This window comes from Schistocerca cancellata, chromosome 2, assembly GCF_023864275.1.
Source record: "Schistocerca cancellata isolate TAMUIC-IGC-003103 chromosome 2, iqSchCanc2.1, whole genome shotgun sequence".
Classification (NCBI taxonomy): Eukaryota; Metazoa; Arthropoda; class Insecta; order Orthoptera; family Acrididae; genus Schistocerca; species Schistocerca cancellata.
The window spans coordinates 900,055,106-900,077,990 of record NC_064627.1 but is presented as its reverse complement, the minus strand read 5'-3'; the positions used below and the strand labels follow the sequence as shown (position 1 = coordinate 900,077,990).

The window sequence follows — 22,885 nt, the reverse complement described above, 5'->3', positions numbered from 1 at the left end:
TGCGTTTCTGGATGAGGTATCAAATATATTACTTCCCCCTACTTATACCTCCCGAGGAGATAACGGATGTAAAATTAGAGAGATTCAAGCGCACACGGAGGCTTTCCAGCAGTCGTTCTTCCTGCGAACCATATGCGACTGGAACAGGAAAGGGAGGTAATGACAGTGGCAAGTAAAATGCCTTCCGCCACACACTGTTGGGTGGCTTGCGGAGTATAAATGTAGATCTGTGTGTGAAACTTTGCTACAAACTTGGCAAAACTTTTACAGAGACATTTCGATTGCTTAGTCAAGCGTGCAGGGTGGGTAGGCAAAGGGTCTCCTTGTCTGAAAAAAACACGCATGAATCAGTCAGAAATCAAGATGATATTGGTTCGTGTTTTGTGACTCCAAAGGCAGTGTCCAGCAGGAATTTGCACTTGACAATGTGCTGGCTTCATAGCCATCTGGCGAAACATTATACTTCTGTTGTGCACCCTCCACCCTATTCTCTGTACTCAGCAGAAATTTTCCTGTTTCCAAATTTAAAACCATATTGAAAGGACGTTGCTTCAAAACCATAGGGTAGATTCAGGACAGTATGACAAGAGATCCATGCAGCATCCCAGGGAATACTTTCCAGGAGGCTTTCCAAAAACTGAAGGGACATTGGGAACAGTATATTGCCAGTGGACAGAACTCCTTTGAGGGGAACATTGATTAAAATGTAGTGCAATGAGCAGTAAAGATGTGAAGTTCGGTCTTCTTTTGAACAAACCTCATGTTTTTAAAACATTCCTGGTCTTATTAATAAGCTTCACTCCTTTGTTTGAACATGTCACAACAGTGTAAGGTGCTACATTATTTATTTCCAATAACTGTGCATAATGATCATGGAGACCATTAACAATTGGATAAATGTTAATTTTTCAGTCTGAAAACTGTCTTTGAATGTTATCTGTCTTACAGTTCATTTTCGCTGTCAGAATCTTTGATAAAATCTGCATTCAAATCTTCACAAACTACTAGCTGTTTCTTCTTGCCTCACAGGTAGTTCAATAATGCATCTAGATTTCTCGTAGATAGCTGAAAGTTTTCTAGAGGGTATATGTAGATGGTTACAATTACAAGAGAAGTATTCAGCTGTAACAGCTCAGAAGCACATGCTTCTAGGTGCTGATCTACACAAAAACTGCTTGCTTTAATATTTTTGACTTTAAATCCAACTTTTACATTTGTATTATTTAAATTGAAGGTGGAGGGGGGAGAAAGTAAAGGAAAAGGAATGAATTATTGGTGTCAGCTGCATCGGGACCTTATGCGGAATCAGCGGCGATGTGTGGAATCAGTGGCGACGTGTGAACTGATGTGCTGGACCGGGGCTCAAACCTGGTTCTCCTGCTTACTAGGCAGTCGTGTTAACCACTACTCTATCCAGACTCTTGTTCTAAAGAACAGACTCCATGCATTCATATAATTGCCATGAATCCACCATCTTCAGCGTGGGTACACAATAATGTTCGACCTCCTGCAGGAATCTCAAAATAGTGACTATGTAGGACATGATGGAGAATGCGGATAGGTGGCGCTCAGTGCAGGTTGCTTGAGAAGCTTGCTGAGATAGTCCATGCGGTTGCAATAAACATTGTGTCTGGATGGCGCAGTAGTTAACATAATTGGAGATCCCAGGGTCAAGTCCCAGTCAGATACATATTTTCACTCATCACCAGTGATTTCGCTTAAAGTTCTGATGCAGCTGACATCAATAATTCCTTCTCCTTCCTTTCCTTTCTCCACCCTCCACTTTCAATTTACATAATGTATCCCAGCTGAGGAATCCCCGTGGTGCTTTTTCTTTCGGACATGTCTAGAAAAAAATAAATAAATAAGTAAATAAATTAAAAAAAAACCCTCCTCACATTGATAATGCATAATATTGTTCGACCTCCCATGAGGAATCTCAAAGTAGCGAACATGGATGGGGACTGTGGATAGGCGGCTCTAGGTGGAAATGTGGGTCAACTGGGAGCTGTGCCGAGATAGTCCACACAACTGCGATACACACTGTGTCCAGATGGCACAGTGTTTAACAGCACTGTCTAGTAAGCAGGAGATTCTGGGTTCAAATTCTGGTCTGGCACACATTTTCACTCATCACCACTGATTCTGCATGAAGTCCATTTTTGGCTGACATCAGTAGTTCCTCTCATTTCCTTTCTCTTCTCCCTTCTCCATCTTCAATTTATGTAATATGTATCTCTGTTGTGCATTCCGTGTGTTGTCTGTTCCTTCAGACATGTCCAAAAAAACAGACCCTATACATTCGTAAAATTTTACGTATGTTCCAACATATATTTTTCCATGTTAATAATATACAAAAATGATGCTGGTCTATGATCCTTTAATTTCTGATATTTAACATCTCTCAGAAAGGCACAGAAAACATATCACATTCAGAATTTTCCACATCTTGTAGATGCATTGGAAGCTTGTCTAACTTGTTTTTCAGCTGTCTCCTGATAAAACAAACTAATTTTACTTTTCTGGAAACTGTAATGGAAAATTTGGTCCTGTTCTGTTTTAATTGTTCTTCAAGACTGTCTGTCTGTAACCTGAATAACCTAAGAAACATACTCCTCTTGACTCCATTAATCGTAAGGATTTTTACCATGTGTGCTTGTGCCCCCTTGCACTTTCTGTAAGACACTCAACTACGGTAATCTGCCTCCCCACTACTGCCCTCCTGTTCAAGTGCAGGCCTTGATCTGTTGAATTGTTTTAATAGTGTCCATAGTTATGGGTTGTAACTAAGTTCTCACTTCTCGATTGATCTGTCACCCCTGTGTCGTTCAAGATTACTTTTACCTTATTGACAATTTATGGTCGCCTTCTTGTTCATTCTTGTTGCAGTGAACCGGCCGTGCAGTGCCACTGATTGTGCTGTGGGACTTTGTTTCCACTGCCGAGGGATGAGGGCTGTAAGAGAGCTCACAACAATGCCAATCAATTATGAAATAATGTAACTGCCTTTTAATGAACTCTTCTGTTAGAGAACTCTTCTTTATGGAGTTGTTCTCATGTTCAGTAATTACAGCATGTGGTGACAAAGCTCTTATTACTCAGAACTACATATCTGAAGTGGATCTCAGAATAGCACACAAGAGATTGACATTTTTCCACAGCGTCTATCAACTGTTCTTGGGTGTATAAGTTTTCAGTAGAGGTGCTTCCTCTGTGCTTTGTGCTTTCCAAATCTCTACCAAACTGCAATGCCAAAGTATAAATGCCATCTCCAAAGCAGGTAGAGAATCTTGACAGCTTCAAGCCTTGCTGATGTGCTGTGCTCACACTTCTCATGTTGTCTCTGTACACACCTACATTGATTCATGTGCAGTGTATATTCTTTACCCACTAACTACCTAAAGAACATTTGTACACAAACATCTGCCATCTAATTTCCAGGAATAGGTGAAACAACTTATTACAACACAGTGTATTTGCATCTCCCAATTACAGCAACAGGTACAGCACATATATGAGACTTTGTTTCATTGTGAGTCAGTTGTGTGCCCTGAATTCATTTCATAATGTGTTATATTTTTAAGGCAGGGGTTCCCAAACTTTTTCTCTGACAGAACACTTTGAAAACCCTGGTACTTCAATGAAACACCTTGTTTATTTTGAAAGTTAATAAAATTTTAAAACATGAGAAAACTTGTTTTATAAGTGACTGCTTCAATTTTAAATAATAACTAATAACAGAAACCATAATAAAATTTTTAAAACATAATTAATATCCTTTAAGATGTCGAGGGGGAAAACCACTCTACTATTAATAGTTTTCTGTGTAGGACTATTCATTTCCTGTGGAATTTTAGTGTTCTACAAAACATAGTTTGGGAAACCCTGGTTTGAGATATCAGTGTTACCTACTGCATCTTAGTTGTTAGGCCTACTGTGACAGTTCCTGTTATGACAGTTTTCAGTTTGTAACATTAAGTGGGTTTTGTTTTATTCAAATGAGTTCTTACAAAATTATATGTGCTTAGGTGCTGTTAATACATGCAGATGATCAGTCAGTATGTCAGTGTTATGCTGTGTGATAATACTAAAACATGCCTGCTAGATCAGTTGATGAACTTCACTTGCAAGTTTGATAATACTTGTTTTGTATACCACAGTTCTTGCAAAACAGATAAGGCTACATTACATCTACATCTGTTAGCCACCTTACAGTGTGTGGAAGAGGGTACTTCTGATTCCACTACATTATCTCAGCTTTCTATTACTTTTGCAAATGGTGTATGTGAGGAATGATTGCCAGTAAATGTCTGTATGATTTCTGATTTCTCTGATTTAGGAAGTTGTGTGACAAATTGTCTGGTGGCTTCTGTCTCTGGTTCTTCAGCTGACATTTGTTTGATGATTTTTTAAAATGTTTTTCCAGTGCAAGAGGCTGGCATTGTCAAAGCTTCATTCTCCATTGCTAGTAGTGGACCAGTACCACCAGTAATGGAGGATGAAACTTTGTAGGCGAAACATCAGAAAAATCATCAAATAAATGTCAGCTGAAGAATCACAGACAGAAACCAATGGGCAGTTTGTCAATGAATGACCACAAAAGCCTTAACAATTTTGTAAAAAGTTCTATGTTGCCCAGCTCTTTCTGGAATTTACTCTCTCAGAATTTCAACAGTAAACCTCTCCTTGATGCACAGTGTCTCTCTTGTATCACAATCACACCAAATACATGATCTGATGATGAAATGCATTCTACTAATCTAACCTGATAATGGACGCAGAATGCTGAGCAAAATTCAATGGTCAGTTGACATTCCTGTAAGATTCTTCCATTTAATCTTGGCTGCTGGTTGTCCTACACTTTCTTCCATGTCGTCATTCCTCTTGAGGTCACACAGGATTGTTACTCGTTGGTACTGTACAGTAGTTACTATTTTCAATGATTAAACAGTGGAAAATCCAGGATGGAAAGTAGCAATATTATGAAAAGGAAAGTTGCTACTCACCATATAGCAGAGATGCTGAGTCATAAATGGATACAACAAAAAGACTTGCCTATCTGCGACTCCCGATTCAGCATCTCCGCTATAAGGTGAGTAGCAGCTTTCCTTTTTATAATATTGTTATTTTCAGTGATTTTTCACCAGTAGTGTAAATAAACGATAGAGGATCTCTTCCCTATTTATGTAATAATAATAATAATAATAATATTAATAATAATAATAATATTTCCAACCCCCATGAACCATGGACCTTGCTGTTGGTGGGCAGGCTTGCATGCCTCAGCGATACAGATGGCCGTACCGTAGGCGCAACCACAACGGAGGGGTATCTGTTGAGAGGCCACACAAATGTATGGTTCCTGAAGAGGGGCAGCAGCCTTTTCAGTAGTTGCAGGGGCAACAGTCTGGATGATTGACTTATCTGGCCTTGCAACACTAACCAAAATAGCTTTGCTGTGCTGGTACTGCGCGGCTGAAAGCAAGGGGAAACTACAGCCGTGATTTTTCCCGAGGGCATGCAGCTTTGCTGTATGGTTAAATGATGATGGCGTCCTCTTGGGCAAAATATTCCGGAGGTAAAATAGTCCCCCATTCGGATCTCCGGGCAGGGACTACTCAAGAGGACGTCGTTATCAGGAGAAAGAAAACACGTTCTACAGATCGGAGCGTGGAATGTCAGATCCCTTAATCGAGCAGATAGTTTAGAAAATTTAAAAAGGGAAATGGATAGGTTAAAGTTGGATATAGTAGGAATTAGTGAAGTTTGGTGGCATGAGGAACAAGACTTTTGGTCAGGTCAATACAGGGTTATAAATACCAAATTAGGGGTAATGCAGTAATAGGTTTAACAATGAATAAAAAAAATAGGAATGTGGGTATACTACTACAGACAGCATAGTGAATGCATTATTGTGGCCAAAAAAGACACGAAGCCCATGCCTACTACAGTAGTACAAGTTTATAGGCCAACTAGCTCAGCAGATGATGAAGAAATTGATGAAATGTATGATGAGATAAAAGAAATTATTCAGGTAGTGAAGGGAGACGAAAATTTAATAGTCGTGGGTGCCTGGAATTCGAGAGTAGGAAAAGGGAGAGAGGAAAACATAGTGGGTGAATATGGGTTGGGGGAGAGAAATGAAAGAGGAAGCCGCCTGGTAGAATTTTGCACAGAGCATAACTTAATCATAGCTATCACTTGGTTCAATATTCTTAAAATAAGGTTGTATACATGCAAGAATCCTGGAGATACTAGAAGGTATCAGATAGATTATATAATGGTAAGACAGAGATTTAGGAACTAGGTTTTAAACTGTAAGACATTTCCAGGGGCAGATATGGACTCTGACCACAATCTATTGCCTATGAACTGTAGATTAAAACTGAAGAAACTGCAAAAAGGTGGGAATTTAAGGAGATGGGACCTGGATAAACTGACTAAACCAGAGGTTGTACAGAGTTTCAGGGAGAGCATAAGGGAACAATTGTCACAAATGGGGGAAAGAAATACACTAGAAGAAGAATGGATAGCTCTGAGGGATGAAGTAGTGAAGGCAGCAGAGGATCAAGTAGGTAAAAAGACGAGGGCTATTAGAAATCCTTGGGTAACAGAAGAAATATTGAATTTAATTGATGAAAGGAGAAAATATAAAAATGCAGTAAATGAAGGAGGCAAAAGGGAATACAAACGTCTCAAAAATGAGATCGACAGGAAGTGCAAAATGGCTAAGCAGGGATGGCTAGAGGACAAATGTAAGGATGTAGAGGCTTATCTCACTAGGGGTAAGATAGATACTGCCTACAGGAAAATTAAAGAGACCTTGGGAGAAAAGAGAGCCACTTGCATGAATATCAAGAGCTCAGATGGAAACCCAGTTCTAAGGAAAGAAGGGAAAGCAGAAAGGTGGAAGGAGTATATAGAGGATCTATACAAGGGCGATGTAGTTGAGGACAATATTATGGAAATGGAAGAGGATGTAGATGAAGATGAAATGGGAGATACGATACTGCGTGAAGAGTTTGACAGAACACTGAAAGACCTGAATCGAAACAAGGCCCCGGGAGGGGAGAACATTCCATTGGAACTACTGATGGCCTTGGGAGAGCCAGTCCTGACAAAACTCTACCATCTGGTGAGCAAGATGTATGAGACAGGCGAAATACCCTCAGACTTCAAGAAGAATATAATAATTCCAATCCCAAAGAAAGCAGGTGTTGACAGATGTGAAAATTACCGAACTATCAGTTTAATAAGTCACAGCTGCAAAACACTAACGCGAATTCTTTACAGACAAATGGAAAAACTCGTAGAAGCCGACCTTGGGGAAGATCAGTTTGGATTCCGCAGAAATGTTGAAACACGTGAGGCAATACTGACCCTATGACTTATCTTAGAAAATAGATTAAGGTAAGGCAAACCTACATTTCTAGCATTTGTGGATTTAGAGAAAGCTTTTGACAATATTGACTGGAATACTCTCTTTCAAAGTCTAAAGGTGGCAGTGGTAAAATACAGAGAGCGAAAGGCTATTTACAATTTGTACAGAAACCAGATGGCAGTTATAAGAGTCGAGGGTCATGAAAGGGAAACAGTGGTTGGGAAGGTAGTGAGACAGGGTTGTAGGCTGTCCCCAATGTTATTCAATCTGTATATTGAACAAGCAGTAAAGGAAACAAAACAAAAATTTGGAGTAGGTATTAAAGTCCATGGAGAAGAAATAAAAACTTTGAGGTTCGCCGATGACATTGTAATTGCAGTTGAACGGAATGGACAGTGTCTTGAAAGGCGGATATAAGATGAACATCAACAAAAGCAAAATGAGGATAATGGAATGTAGTAGAATTAAGTCGGGTGTTGCTGAGGCAATTAGATTAGGGAATGAGACACTTAAAGTAGTAAACGTGTTTTGCTATTTGGGGAGCAAAATAACTTATAATGGTCGAAGTAGAGAGGATATAAAATGTAGACTGGCAATGGCAAGGAAAGTGTTTCTGAAGAAGAGAAATTTGTTAACATCGAGTATAGATTTAAGAGTCAGGAAGTCGTATCTGAAAGTATTTGTATGGAGTGTAGCCATGTATGGAAGTGAAACATGGACGATAAATAGTTTTGACAAGAAGAGAATAGAAGCTTTCGAAATGTGGTGCTACCGAAGAATGCTGAAGGTTAGATGGGTAGATCACATAACTAATGAGGAGGTGTTGAATAGAATTGGGGAGAAGAGGAGTTTGTGGCACAACTTGACAAGAAAAGTGACCGGTTGGTAGGACATGTTCTGAGGCATCAAGGGATCACAAATTTAGCATTGGAGGGCAGCGTGGAGGGTAAAAATCATAGAGGGAGACCAAGAGATGAATACACTTAGCAGATTCAGAAGGATGTAGGTTGCAGTAAGTACTGGGAGATGAAGAAGATTGCACAGGATAGAGTGGCATGGAGAGCTGCATCAAACCAGTCTCTGGACTGAAGACAACAACAACAACATAATAGTTATTCAACATCGAATAATCAAATACAATCCCTACAAATAATACAGTTTAAGGACATCATACAGATTATTCTTCTGAATACATCAGTTTATAATTTACAAACTGAAGATTTGTTTGTATTAATAAATTTTACACTTTGATGGATTTTACATTTTGTAGTATACAATCACAATATTACAAATACTGTTTTTATCAACATTATATTAGTTTTAGGTTACTTAAAACTATGAGCTTGACATACTTATGAAGCACTTTTCATACAGATACAATACTCGTCTAGGGAATAAAAAGGGTTTTCAATTAGAATTCTTTTTAGCTGATCTTTTAATTTGTTAGTAGGAAGGGTTGTGAGACTTTTTGGTAGGGCATTGGCTAGCTTCAGCCCAGCATGAAGTGCATTTTTTTCATATAAAGCTGTTCTGTGGCTATTTACATGATATCTGAACTTTTGCCTTGTATCATACTGGTGCGGGTCACAGTTGAAATTTGGATTTATTGTTTTCACAAGCAATATAACTTTCAATATGTATACGCCTATAATGGTAAGCACACCTAATTTTGGGAACAGATTCCGACATGATTCTCGAGGTTTGGCACCACAAATAATTCTGATAACTTTGTCTATAGTATTAATAATGTACGAGGTGCATTCAAGTTCTAAGGCCTCCGATTTTTTTTCTAATTAACCACTCACCCGAAATCGATGAAACTGGCATTACTTCTCGATGTAATCGCTCTGCAGACGTACACATTTTTCACAGCGCTGACGCCATGATTCCATGGCAGTGGCGAAGGCTTCTTTAGGAGTCTGTTTTGACCACTGGAAAATCGCTGAGGCAATAGCAGCACGGCTGGTGAATGTGCGGCCACGGAGAGTGTCTTTCATTGTTGGAAAAAGCCAAAAATCACTAGGAGCCAGGTCAGGTGAGTAGGGAGCATGAGGAATCACTTCAAAGTTGTTATCACAAAGAAATTGTTGCGTAACGTTAGCTCGATGTGCGGGTGCGTTGTCTTGGTGAAACAGCACACGCGCAGCCCTTCCCGGATGTTTTTGTTGCAGTGCAGGAAGGAATTTGTTCTTCAAAACATTTTCGTAGGATGCACCTGTTACCGTAGTGCCCTTTGGAACACAATGGGTAAGGATTACGCCCTCGCTGTCCTAGAACATGGACACCATCATTTTTTCAGCACTGGCGGTTACCGGAAATTTTTTTGGTGGCGATGAATCTGTGTGCTTCCATTGAGCTGACTGGCGCTTTGTTTCTGGTTTGAAAAATGGCATCCACGTCTCATCCGTTGCCACAACCGACGAAAAGAAAGTCACATTCATGCTGTCGTTGCGCGTCAACATTGCTTGGCAATGTGCCACACAGGCAGCCATGTGGTCGTCCGTCAGCATTCGTGGCACCCACCTGGATGACACTTTTCGCATTTTCAGGTCGTCATGCAGGATTGTGTGCACAGAACCTACAGAAATGCCAACTCTGGAGGCGATCTGTTCAACAGTCATTCGGCGATCCCCCAAAACAATTCTCTCCACTTTCTCGATCATGTCGTCAGATCGGCTTGTGCGAGCCCGAGGTTGTTTCGGTTTGTTGTCACACGATGTTCTGCCTTCATTAAACTGTCGCACCCACAAACGCACTTTCGACACATCCATAACTTCCATCACCACATGTCTCCTTCAACTGTCGATGAATTTCAATTGGTTTCACACCACACAAATTCAGAAAACGAGTGATTGCACCCTGTTCAAGTAAGGAAAACGTCGCAATTTTAAGTATTTAAAACAGTTCTCATTCTCGCCGCTGGCGTTAAAATTCCAGCTGCCATACAGTGCTGCTATCTCTGGGATGTATTGACAATGAATGCGGCCTCATTTTAAAACAATGCGCATGTTTCTATCTCTTTCCAGTCCGGAGAAAAAAAATCGGAGGCCTTAGAACTTGAATGCACCTCGTAGTTAGGTTGGCTTGAGTTGTTGCACCCCATATTTCTACAGCATAGTTTAAGTTTGATGAGAATAGGGCATGATGAGCAGTTTTTAGTACACACATGTCCTTACAGTATTTGCTAATCATATTTATAGCAAATACATTCTTCAACAGCTTACATGCTAAGGAATCAATATGCATGTCCCATTTGAGGCTGTCCTGAATTGTAATTCCCAAGAACTTTGTCCATTTTTCCTTTTTTACAATGTCATTTCCTATGGATAATTTCATGTCAAATTCTATTTGTTTCCTTGTGTTAAATTCCATCATTGCAGTCTTTGAAGGACTTACATTTAGATGGCTTTCATTAAAATACTTGACTATTTCATTAGTTATACTGTTGTACAGTACCTGCAGACTCTCATAGTCTTTGTGTTTACACACTATTGATGTGTCATCTGCATACAATATTTTTGTACAGTTAGGAGAACAGTACTGTATATCATTAACATAAATCAAGAAAAGAAGGGATCCCAAGACAGAACCTTGAGGCACTCCATATTTGATATCAGTTATTTTAGATTTTTGTTTTAAGCAAGACAAATTGTTTTCTATTGCTCATATATGATTTTATTAGCTCATAGCCAGTTCCTCGTATACCCAGGTTCCACAGGTTGTCAAGTAATATGGTGATGTTGACACAATCCCCTGTGCATCAAAAGCTTTTTCTAGATCAAGGAACACTCCAGTTACATACTCCTTGTTCTCTATTGCCGTTATTATGTTGTCTATTAATTGTGCTGCTGCTACTGATGTTGACTTGTTTTTCATAAAGCCAGTTAGTATTATGTTAACCCAGCCATTTTTATTGCAGTGTTTACTGTCAATGTCAACAAGCAGGTCATTAAGAACATCACAGAAACTATCTGGGCTACCAGATGGAGGTCTGTATAGGCCTATAATAATTAAGTTCTCTTTCCCCCACTTATAATTAATTGCTGCTAGTTCTATTACACCCTCAATGCTGAAAGCACTTACATCTATTACACTATAATTACTACCACTGGCTGCAAAGATAGCTACCCCACCACCACGTTTCTCTTTTCTACTGAAGGCAGAGCAAAAGATCATGGAAAGTGGCTTACATACACTAATTAGCTCATCTGTGTACCAGTGTTCACTTATAACTAAAACATCAGGGTTATCAATTGCTGCAATGGTATCCAACTCGTTGTGCTTATTGCCAAGACTTTGGAAATTCTGCTGAATTAATTTGAAAGTGATTTTGGATTGTTGAACACTTGATGGACGTGTCACCATACCAGAACCACTTATACATTTATCCCTAAAAAAGAAATATCAGTTGACAGAGTGGGTTTGGTATTTTTCACTATCCGTTTATTCAAGTTGGTCTGCTTCCATGTACTGGGAGCCTGGGAAGAATCAGCTTTACCTGGTGTTTTCAGCAGACATTTGTCCAATGTCGTCTGTCTGTACCCATTCCTGCAGTCTTCTTGTGTTGTGGAGCACTCAATCTTCGAATGTGTGTGTTTTGAGTATACGTTGTTCCTACCATTTGCGATGATTTCACAAATAATGGACACTAAGTGACTTTTTCTGCGCCGATTGAGGTGAAGGCTGTGAGTGGGGTACAGATCTCTACTAAAATGTTGCATGTTAACCATGTGTACATTTGCGTAATGGTTGCAAATTTCTGCATATTGACTGTTTGTATATGCTACTGCCCTGTTAACACACATGAATTGAGGCAAGTCATACCTGTGTGGAATGTCGAGAACAATGACGTTTGAGTCATTTGGATGGTTTAGAGCAGATTTTAGGGCATTAACGGCATGCAAACCATCGTTGTGTGCTATGTCATTTGCACCACCACATATTACAATGAAGTCTTCCTTCATTGTCTTTCTAGAGATATTGTTTACAGTTGAAAGCACTTGGTCAAGACGAGTGCCAGGTTTAATAAAACCTGAAGCATTTACTTCACTGCTTACGCTTTTTATTTCGTGTGCAATACATTACATTTATTTATTTCAGGTTCAACTTCCAGTCCCTGCACCATATGTCAATCTTCTTGCAGGTCTTGCTGCTATGTTCTTATTCCAAAAGCAAAAGACTGATGGATATTCTCTGTATTCAGTAAAAACAGCACATATTTGGTTGCTTTTAATTTTTACTTGTGGTCAAATGTGAAACATCAGAACTTCGTATTATGTCCCAAATGCCAAGGGCCAAATCATTTCAGATAAAATGTAAATACTAAGAAGTTAAAAATTATAATTTGTTATTTTTTTTCAACAATGTTTTTCAGCTTCTTAGACTGTGCTCCAATGAAGAAGATTAATGTTGGACTGTACTTTCTATTGCAAATAACGAAAGTGTTATACTTGAAATATTAAGATTATAACAGTGGCTTTATGTTTTGCAGTATTGGCACACAGCTGGTGCGACTAGTCGGATGTGTGGGCTCTATGAGACCAGTTCTGGAATCTGTTTTTCACCGTATGTTGCTGTATCCACCTCCACAGCACAGATTGGAAGCTTTAAAATCACTGAGAGAGGTAAACTGCTTAGAATTGTGTAGTTTTTGTTACACAGTTAATTGAACTTGCATATAACTGAGCAGTGTGTGTTGTTGTTGTATTCTATAGCTCTAGTCCTGAAAAGGCAAAGTTCTCAGCCATGTTTGTGTGCCTTTTGGTAACTCGGTGCCTCTACTATTCACTATTTACAAACACTAGAATTGTTAAATATCTGTCAACATTTTTGTTTGCAGCACTGGAGTTGACACGTTATTGTATTTACAGTATGTTGGTGTATAATCTTGTAAGGAACTTAAATCAACAAATTTCATTTTTTAACTTTATTTTTAAGGCTACTTGAATTTACATTTTGTGTCACTGTTGTTTGATGTTACTATGTTGTGTCATTAACTGGAATCAATCAGTGAAAAGTATTTTTTAATTTGTATTTCAGCTGCTCCGCAGTCCAAGCCGTATAGTAGATTTCGCTGGCCCCATTTTGCTGGAAGATGATAAAGGATCTCAACAAAGTGATATGGCCCTTATGAGACTGTAAGTAAAACTGCAAGAGGATGTTTAGACTCGAGAAGTACTGAAATCCCCCCGTAATATTAATAATGTTGAAATCTGTGGCATCCCAATGTGATTATGTAGGAACAGTCTTAACAGACCTAAGTACTGTTCGCTGGGCTACAAAATTTGATCAAAACACTATTATTGAATAATTTTTTGCATTCAAATTTCTATTTATTTAAGAAGTGAGAAGGTTTCATAATAATAATAAAATACAGTGTAATAACATGTCACCCACCTCCATGGCTGAACTGTTAAGTATGTGAGTATCGTATTGCCAGTGCTTGATTCCCTGTACTGCCAGACATTATTTATCAGTGGTAGGACTGAAATAGGATACCTTTAGCCTTGCGAGGCCAAATTGGAGATGCAAGAATGGGAAGTAATGGCTCCAAGGTTTGGATATTGACAACAGCTGGTAGTATGATGTGCTAACCACATGCCTCTCCATACCACATTCAGTGATGCTATTAACAGAGGATGACATGGTGGCTATTCATCAGTATTGTCTTTGGTAAGGGTTCCATACTGCACAGCACAATTCCAGAAGACGACGAATGAGCATAGTGCAGGCAGTCTCTTTAGTAGACTTGTTTCGTCTTCTAATTGTTCTGCCCTTAAAATTTAGTCTTTGGTTTGCCTACTTCACAACATTTTCTCTGTGACATTTCCACTTTAGGTTGTTTGTAATTGTGATCCCTCAGGATTTAGCTGATGAAAGTGTTATTCATTGTGTAACCAAAATCTAATGAAATGCTTTTATATCTCATGTGAAGACCCTAGCACTTTTTATTGTTTCGGATTGATTGCCACTTTTTGCACCATGTAGGTATCTTGTTAAATCATTTTGCAATTTGTTTTGATCTTCTGTTGACTTTGCAACATGTTAAATGACAGCGTTGTTTGCAAACAATCCTAGAGGGCTGTCAGATTTTCTCTTGAATCATTTGTATGGATTAAGAACAGCAGAAGGCGTGTAACACTTCCTTGGGGAAGCACAGATATCTCCGCCCTGAAGAGGACCACAGCAAGTTGCTTGAAACTTGCTAGTTTAGTTGCTTCAGTGTTCTATAATGATGCAGCCTAATAACCAGAGTTATTTTATTCAAAATGACACTGGTCATGGAAGCCTACGAACTTAAATGAGTACTGTTGTGGAAAAATGTTTTCGTACAAGCCCTGTCTTCCTGACAGGAAACTGCTCCCTGCAAACAACTGAGACAATACTCCACAGGCATACAGTTTTTATTAGAAGCTTCTTTTGAGAATGGAAAGAAATTCTGTTACCTCAGCAGCAAAATAATGCATGACAGATGAAGCAAGGACATAAAAGCAGTCTAGCGCAAGCATAGAGAGCATTTCATTCCAAAAAGAAGTACGCTAGTATCAAACATAAGCCTTAATTTGAGAATGAAGTTTCTGAGAATGTACATCTTGGGCTTAGCGTTGTACAGAAACTGTTTTTTTTTCCGAAAGCTAGAAAGGAATAGAATTTTAGCAAGGAGGACATAAAAGCACTCTAGCGCAAGCATAAAGAGCATTTCATTCCAAAAAGAAGTCTGCTAGTGTCAAACATAAGCCTTAATTTGAGAATGAAGTTTCTGAGAACGTACATCTTGAACTTAGCTTTGTACAGGAATGATTTTTTTCCCAAAAACTAGAAAGGAAGACAATTTTAGCATTTATGATGTGGTGGTACAGATAAAATGGAGAAAATTAAGTTGACAGATAAGATAAGAAAGTGCTGATATGAGCTTCTAATTCATTATCTACTCATTTGATTTCTGTTAATGTGGAAAATACACTAAAATTTCTTCTCCTAGTGGTTTGGATGGTCCATTGGCCAGTATTCCCACCCAACCCACCAACAGACCTCATATTATTAGTTCACTTGAGAATTCTGTCAAATCTAATGCAAATAATGTCAGTAACAGAGCTACTGTGCCTCTGTTGTATTAATTTTTCTGTATATTTGAGGCTCTGCTTGTGATTACCTGTCTGATAGTTGCGTGTCTGTTAATTCTAAAATAACAACTAGAAACATACCCAATGATTTGTGTGGCCCAAGGATCAGCTAGTCAGCCAAGAAACTTCACATGGCCAGTCTGCCTGGGAAGTGTATCAACCCTACAGTAAATGTCAGTAAAAGAACAAGCCCTTGTGGTAACTTTTTTTTTTAACGAGAGAGTGGAGAGTCCTTTAAGTCAGTAAATTAGCCACATTACTGTACATATCTGGGTGAGTCAGTGACAGTTGCCCAAGTAACCAAATTGCATGGATGTATGGAGAGTAGCCATATTAGTACTGATCTGAGCACCACCCTAAATTACAGTAAAGGGATAGTCATCAGCAGGGACATATTTACCTTCAAACGAAATAGCTATAACAATAATTGGTTGAGGATGGTGTTACTGGGGTAAAAATAGTAAGAAGAGAGTACACGGTGACCTTAAGATTGCAGTTTTTATGCTTGCATTTAGTGTACCAAGTTACTAGAGTACATTGCAGCTGGTTTCATCTGTCTTGAAGTAAGGCTTAGGTTAGGTTAGGTCAGATTTCATCTGTGTTGAAGTAAGGCTTTACATATCAAACCAGGTTACTGCAGTGATTTGACATAAATAATTTTTACTTATTCTATCAACATAGATAACATTTTCATTAACTCTAATTACTGAAAAAAATTCATTAAGACATTCATTTACAAACAAAAGATTATAAATGTGAGAAATCAAGAAGTTGAAAAATATGTGAGGCACTAGGTTGTAGTGTTACAGACTGTACTAGCTGCATGAGACAGATTCTGGAGCAGGTGGTAAATAATCATCTTATCTAAATATTGGAATCCAGAAATCTTTTTAGTTACGTGCCATTTTCATTGTAGATTTGAGTGCTATCATACCACCATTGATACCCCAACTGTGGTGGATGTGCATGTGTTACTTAATAGATGTTTCTTTTATCTTTGGAAAGGTCTACAGCCTATTGAGAAGTAGACAGCTCCTTGCATGAGGCCGTTGCAATTGACTTCAAATTTTTTTTAGCCAACTATAACCTGTCTGATCACTTTCAGTTCAAGGCAGTGTTTTAAGTATGACAATGTTTTCAGTAGCTATTAATACAGTTATATTCACAGTAAGAAGCTCCTCTATTCATGGATGAGTTTTCTATTTGTTATTCATCTTCCAGTCTTGCAGTATGCATATGCTTGGTCAGTTGGAAGTTGGAAGGCTGATAGGGTGATGATAAAAAGTAGGTTTTAAATTTAAAAAAAAAAAAAAAAGATTTTAAATTTACACTTGACGAATCTGCATTTTAATGGTTATCACCCCCCCCCCCCCCCCCCCCGTTTTTAATCTCTGGAAATTATAATGAGTGACACCATTTTAAATTTTAAAGAATAAGCGAGGAGTCTGGAACAATTTATAAAGAATATCTGTACAGACCTCAGGTTAGATTAGATTAGATTTACTTTCATTCCAACTGATCCGTAGTGAGGAGGTTCTCCAGGATGTAGAACATGTCAGAAAAACAACAATACATGACAAATATTTACAACTCAAACAAATAAGCTAATATACCATTCCACAGGTCCCAAGTGGAATGATCATCATTTTTTAATGAACACTATGTGAAAGGATCATTTTACAAATACTACTGCACTGAATTGAAAATAAAAAAAAGTTTATTTATTTATTTATAAGGTAATAAACGTGTAATACAACTATTATAATACTTATTTACAATGAACACATTACTGCACTGAAATTGTGCAGAAGTTATATTGTACTTACATGTGTATACACACACAAATCAGTTGGTTCTACTGAGAAATTCATCAATGGAGTAGAAGGAGTTGGCCACCAATAAATCTTTTATTCTTCTCTTAAACTGAATTTCATTGGTTGTTAAGCTTTTTATGGCTGCTGGCAAGTTATTGAAAATGTGTGTTCCTGAATAATGCACACCTTTTTGTACAAGACTAAGTGACTTTAAATACTTGTGAAGATTATTTTTATTTCTAGTACTGATTCCATGACTTGAGCTGTTGGTTTGAAAAAGTGATATATTTTTAATGACAAATTTCATTAAGGAATAAATATATTGGGAAGCAGTCGTTAGTATCCCTAGTTCCCTAAACAGGCTTCTGCAGGATGTTCTTGAGTCCACACCACATATAACATTTTGTGCCCGGAAAACTTTGGCTTGGCTTGATGAATTACCCCAAAAAATAATCCCATATGACACTATAGAATGAAAGTAAGCATAGTATGCCAGCTTTTTCATTTTTATATCCCCTATGTGTGACACAATTTACATTGAAAATAGAGATTTGTTAAAACACTTCAGCAGTTCTGTGGTGTGCTTTTCCCAGTTGAATTTATTATCAAGCTGTAATCCCAAGAATTTAACACTGTCCACTTCTTCTATCTGCTTGTCATCGTATGTTACGCATATACTCGTGAGACACCCCTTACAAGTTCTGAACTGCATGTAGTGTGTTTTTTCAAAGTTTAGTGACAAAGAATTGGCTAAGAACCAGTGATTAATGTCCACAAATATTTTATTAGCTGATCTTTCTAAAACTTCACTTGATTTGCTATTTAATGCAATGTGTGTATCATCGGCAAACAAAAAAAAATTGGCATGTGGTAATGTTACTGATGAAAGGTCATTGATATACACAAGAAAAAGTAAGGGCCCTAAAATGGAACCTTGTGGGACCCCACGTGTAATTAGTTCCCAGTTGGATGATGCTTGATACATGTCTCTTTCCTAATAACACCCTTCGTTTCCTGCTAGAGACATAAGATTTGAACCATTTTGCAGCATTTCCTGTTACACTATAATATTCTAATTTGCTTAAAAGGGTATTGTGATTTACACAGTCAAATGCCGTTGACAGATCACAAAATATACCAGTTGCCTGCAATTTTTTATCTAATGAATTAAGCACATTTTCACTGCAAGTGTAGATAGCCTTCTCAATATCAGACCCCTTTAGAAATCCGAACTGTGACTTTGACAGTATGTTATATGAGATAAGATGGTTAAAAAGCTGTCTGTACATTACTTTTTCTAAAATTTTTGAGAATACTGGCAAAAGTGAAATTGGGTGGAAATTTGATGCTGTTTCTTTATCTCCCTTCTTAAACGGAGGCTTAACTTCAGCATATTTTAACCATTCAGGAAACATTCCACTGTTAAACGACTGGTTACACAGGTAGCTTAATATGTTACTTAGCTCAGAATCACATTCTTTAATTAGCTTTGTTGATATTTCATCATACCCACTAGATGTTTTTGATTTTAAAGATTTTATGATGGACATTATTTCTGCTGGGGTAGTGAGGGTCAAATTCATATTATGGAAGTTACTAGAAATGTCTGGTCTGAGGTATTCCATAGCAGCATCTACAGAACCTGACAACTCCATCTTTTCAGTAACAGTTATAAAATGTTTGTTAAAAAGTTCTGCAACACTATACACACCTGTCACCAATGTATAATTTAGTCTTAATGCTATTTGTCCCTCTTCATGTCTGGTTCTACCGGTCTCCTCCTTCACTATATTCCATATTGTCTTTATTTTGTTATCTGATATTACTATCTTTTCCTTGTAATATATTTGCTTTGATGTCTGTATTACAGTCTTTAGTATTTTGCAGTATTTCTGGCCGGCCGCGGTGGCCGTGCGGTTGTAGGCGCTCCAGTCCGGAGCCGCGCTGCTGCTGCGGTCGCAGGTTCGAATCCTGCCTCGGGCATGGGTGTGTGTGATGGCCTTAGGTTAGTTAGGTTTAAGTAGTTCTAAGTTCTAGGAGACTGATGACCACAGCAGTTGAGTCCCATAGTGCTCAGAGCCATTTTTGCAGTATTTCTTTTAATGTGCTATAGCATCAACATCGGAATTATTTCGGATTGACAGATACAGTTTTCTTTTTGTTTTGCAAGATACCCCTATTCCTTGAGTAATCCATGGCTTCTTTGTAGATTTTTCTCTAACCTTGGTAAGTTTTTGGGGAAAACAGTGTTCGAATAAGGTAAGCACTTTATTAGCAAAAGTGTTATATTTTTCATTCATGCCATGAGCACGTCTCTGAGGAGTGTCCTAAAGTAATCAATTTTTGGCTTATTGATTACCCTCTTGAGCTTAGATTTAACAGATTTTATATCCTGTTCAGTATTAACGTTTAACAGAAGGAACTGCATGTCATGAGCTGAGACGCCATTGACTATTGGTTTTGTAATATAATTTTGTTCATTGGACTTTTCTATAAAGATATTATCAATGGCTGTTTGTGAGCATTTGGCTACCCTAGTGGGGAACTTTACAGTGGGAATTAAATTGAATGATAGTGTTACTAATTGAAATAAGTTCTTATTGGGAGAGTCTTTAAGGAAATCTACACTGAAGTCACCAGCAACCACTATTTCTTTGTTTTTGGTTGTTAAATGGGCCAGTACAGCTTCAAGGTGGTTTATGAACAGATTTAAGTTACCTGCAGGTGCTCGATATACACTTAATATTATGAAGGGTTTTTTGTGAAATTCTACTTCTGTTACACATGCTTCCATATACTCTTCTAGGCAAAATTTATGAATGTCTATTTTCTTAAATTTATGACAGTTCCTGATGAATGTGGCAACACCTCCTTTCTCCATTTCTGATCTACAAAAGTGAGATGCTAACCTAAATCCTGTAACACTTAAAAAGTTCTATACCAGTGGTCACGTGATGATCAGAGAGGCAGATTATGTCAGCTGGGTTTGAAGACTCTAATTCATCTATGCAGATAATTAATTCATTAATTTTATTTCTCAGTCCTCAAATATTTTGATGCAATAAAGATAGCTGACATTTCACATTGACTGAGTTAAAATTGGGTAGAGTTAAAATATCTGCTGACTGTTGAAAATTCTTAACCAATGGCTGTTTATGCTGATGTAATAAGCTAGAATTATGTTTTTTGGTTTCCTTCTCAAACTGAAGGTTAATCTCAGTCCTAACCTCTTTTAAAATTTGGTTTCTTTCTGTCCTCGCTACCCTAAAAAAGGGTCTTTTCTGAACCCTATAACCACTGGTATTTTATCACTCATGACAGTGCCTCACCCCTTTAACTTTCCTGCTATTTTCCCAGCCAGTTTACCCTTCCCCTTCCTGTTGATGTGAAGGCCATGTCTAGTATAATCCCACCTATTGAGAGAATCAACAGGAACCACACCAATGTGAGACCCTGCATCTGACACAAGCAACCGTTCCAACTCCAAATTAACTCTCTTGACAGAAGAGTTCAAATGACGTCAGTCGTGGCACCCAAGAAGAGATACAAACTCAACACTAGTATGCTTCGATGCTGATGCACTCTTTGCCAGGTCACACTCTATACTGTACCCAGGATCTCTGTCAATACTATTACCTGGCCCACCCACTATAATCACCGTGTCTTCCTTAGTGAAATCTTTGCAAAGTTATCCTAAATCCTCTGTCACCTGCTGTAGACCAGCACTATGTTTAAAAAAAATTGGTGACCTGGTATTCTGATCCTAGTTCATCCTGCAGAAGTTGGCCAACACCTCTGCCATAGGAACTACCTAACAACAGCACTTTCTTTTTATTTACAGATTTCCCTACATTCTTACTTTTCAAATTGCTGCTGAAAGTTTGTTGTGCCCTGACTACATGTGCAACTGCTTGAGGCTCACCAGCTTCTAACTGTGGCAACAGGTCAAATTGCACATTCACCACGAAACTGTCAGGCAAAGTTCTAGGCCTGTTCCTCCTGTTGCCTGTTGCCACTTCCCACCTCTCTTTACCCTTCTCCCTCCTTAACCTGTCAAGATCTCCCCTGGCCTTGTCTTACTCAGCCTGAAGGGCGGCAATTTTCCCCTCCTGATCTAGTATCTTCCTATCTCTACTACAATTCCTACAAAACCACTGATAAGTCTCATTTACTTCCCCTATTCCCATGCCACTACAGTCACCCACATGGAAAAAACTACAGCACCCATCACTACAGCACCAAAGCCCCGACCTAACAATTCTACGGCAAGTCAAGCACTTTTCACTCATGATAAACGTAATAGTTTATTAAGAATAAGTCAGTTAAATTGCAGATAGACACGAAAATATGGTTCACAGATTTGGTCTGTATGCAACTGTGTGTAAACAAAAACAACAGTGCAAACTTTCTGAAACAACAACTTAAACTTTACACTACTTTCCGGAAATGCTAGTTAAATAATGAAGAGGTATGCTACAGTTAAATTGCTGGAGAGAGCAAAGAACAACTAAACGAAATTCTATAGATTTTCTGTGGCAAAATGTAAACAGAAAATACGACTGTACAATCTTTTCACATTTTCTGCTATATTACGTTAAGAAAAATGAAACATTTAATGGTACATTTAAAAGGCACACTAATACACCTATTTACCACGTAATCAGTAGTAAACTAGAAGTTTTATAGTCTAAAATGACTTATCTTTACTAGAACACCAAAACTCGCACGGTCGCCTCACTGCGGGGTCTCCAGAGCACCTCGCATTTTAAAATGTATTAGCCACATGGTTTGGAAGCAAACAGAACATGTCCACTTCAATTTAATGAAACCTTTTTGTGATCGTGGATTGATTATGGATGTATGTTGTCTGCAGTATTGTCATTTTTAAATAGATTAGACAGAGTCCAACCTATCCACTGGAGCATATTTGACTTATCCCATTCCCAACCTTAATACTGAGAATGGAGAGCTGCTTTCTCTATTGGTGGCAACATGTCATGATATGACAAGCATCAAAGAGCTGTAATCTGACTACATTTCACTTACTTGTGTTATTGGTGCTTTCCACTTTCCTAACAACTGTTTAACAACTGTCACTAAACAGTGAGGCATTTGGACATTCTTTAGACATGTGTGTGACAAAAATCAATGCCCTACACCAAGATTGGAGTAAAAATCCACTTTGGTTTCTGAAGAGGCCCATAAATATTTTAGAGTTGAGTATATTCTAATAGAATGCATAGCAAGTGTAGCTGTATGTATTTTTTAACAGCAATACTTTAAATGAGCGTCACAATTCCATTTTAGTGTATACTGATTGTTTAAAGCAAGAGGACACCCGTGGTTGCTCTGCTCTGTAGTCTTTCCTACATATGTGCTGTTGTTGAACTTCTAAAGGATTTTTCAATGTTTACTGCTGACCTATACCTAGCCTGAAAACAACAGAGCATATGAATAATCATTGAGGATGATATTTCTCATGTATCTGTGTTCCCTTAGTGACCTACTATCACTACAAAAGATTTACACAGCACATAAACTGATCCAAAATATACAGGGACCCACTT

The 22,885-nt window shown here is 38.2% G+C and overlaps 1 protein-coding gene across 1 annotated transcript in view; it reads left to right on the top strand.

The window, feature by feature from the left end:
- Nucleotides 1-22,885, top strand: part of LOC126162838 (brefeldin A-inhibited guanine nucleotide-exchange protein 3) — a 294,784-nt gene that overhangs the window by 62,790 nt on the left and 209,109 nt on the right. Inside the window, exons 7-8 of the mRNA XM_049919600.1 lie at nt 12,873-13,005; nt 13,421-13,518. Of these exons, the coding sequence (XP_049775557.1) occupies nt 12,873-13,005; nt 13,421-13,518 (231 nt within the window). The remainder of the gene's footprint in view (nt 1-12,872; nt 13,006-13,420; nt 13,519-22,885) is intronic.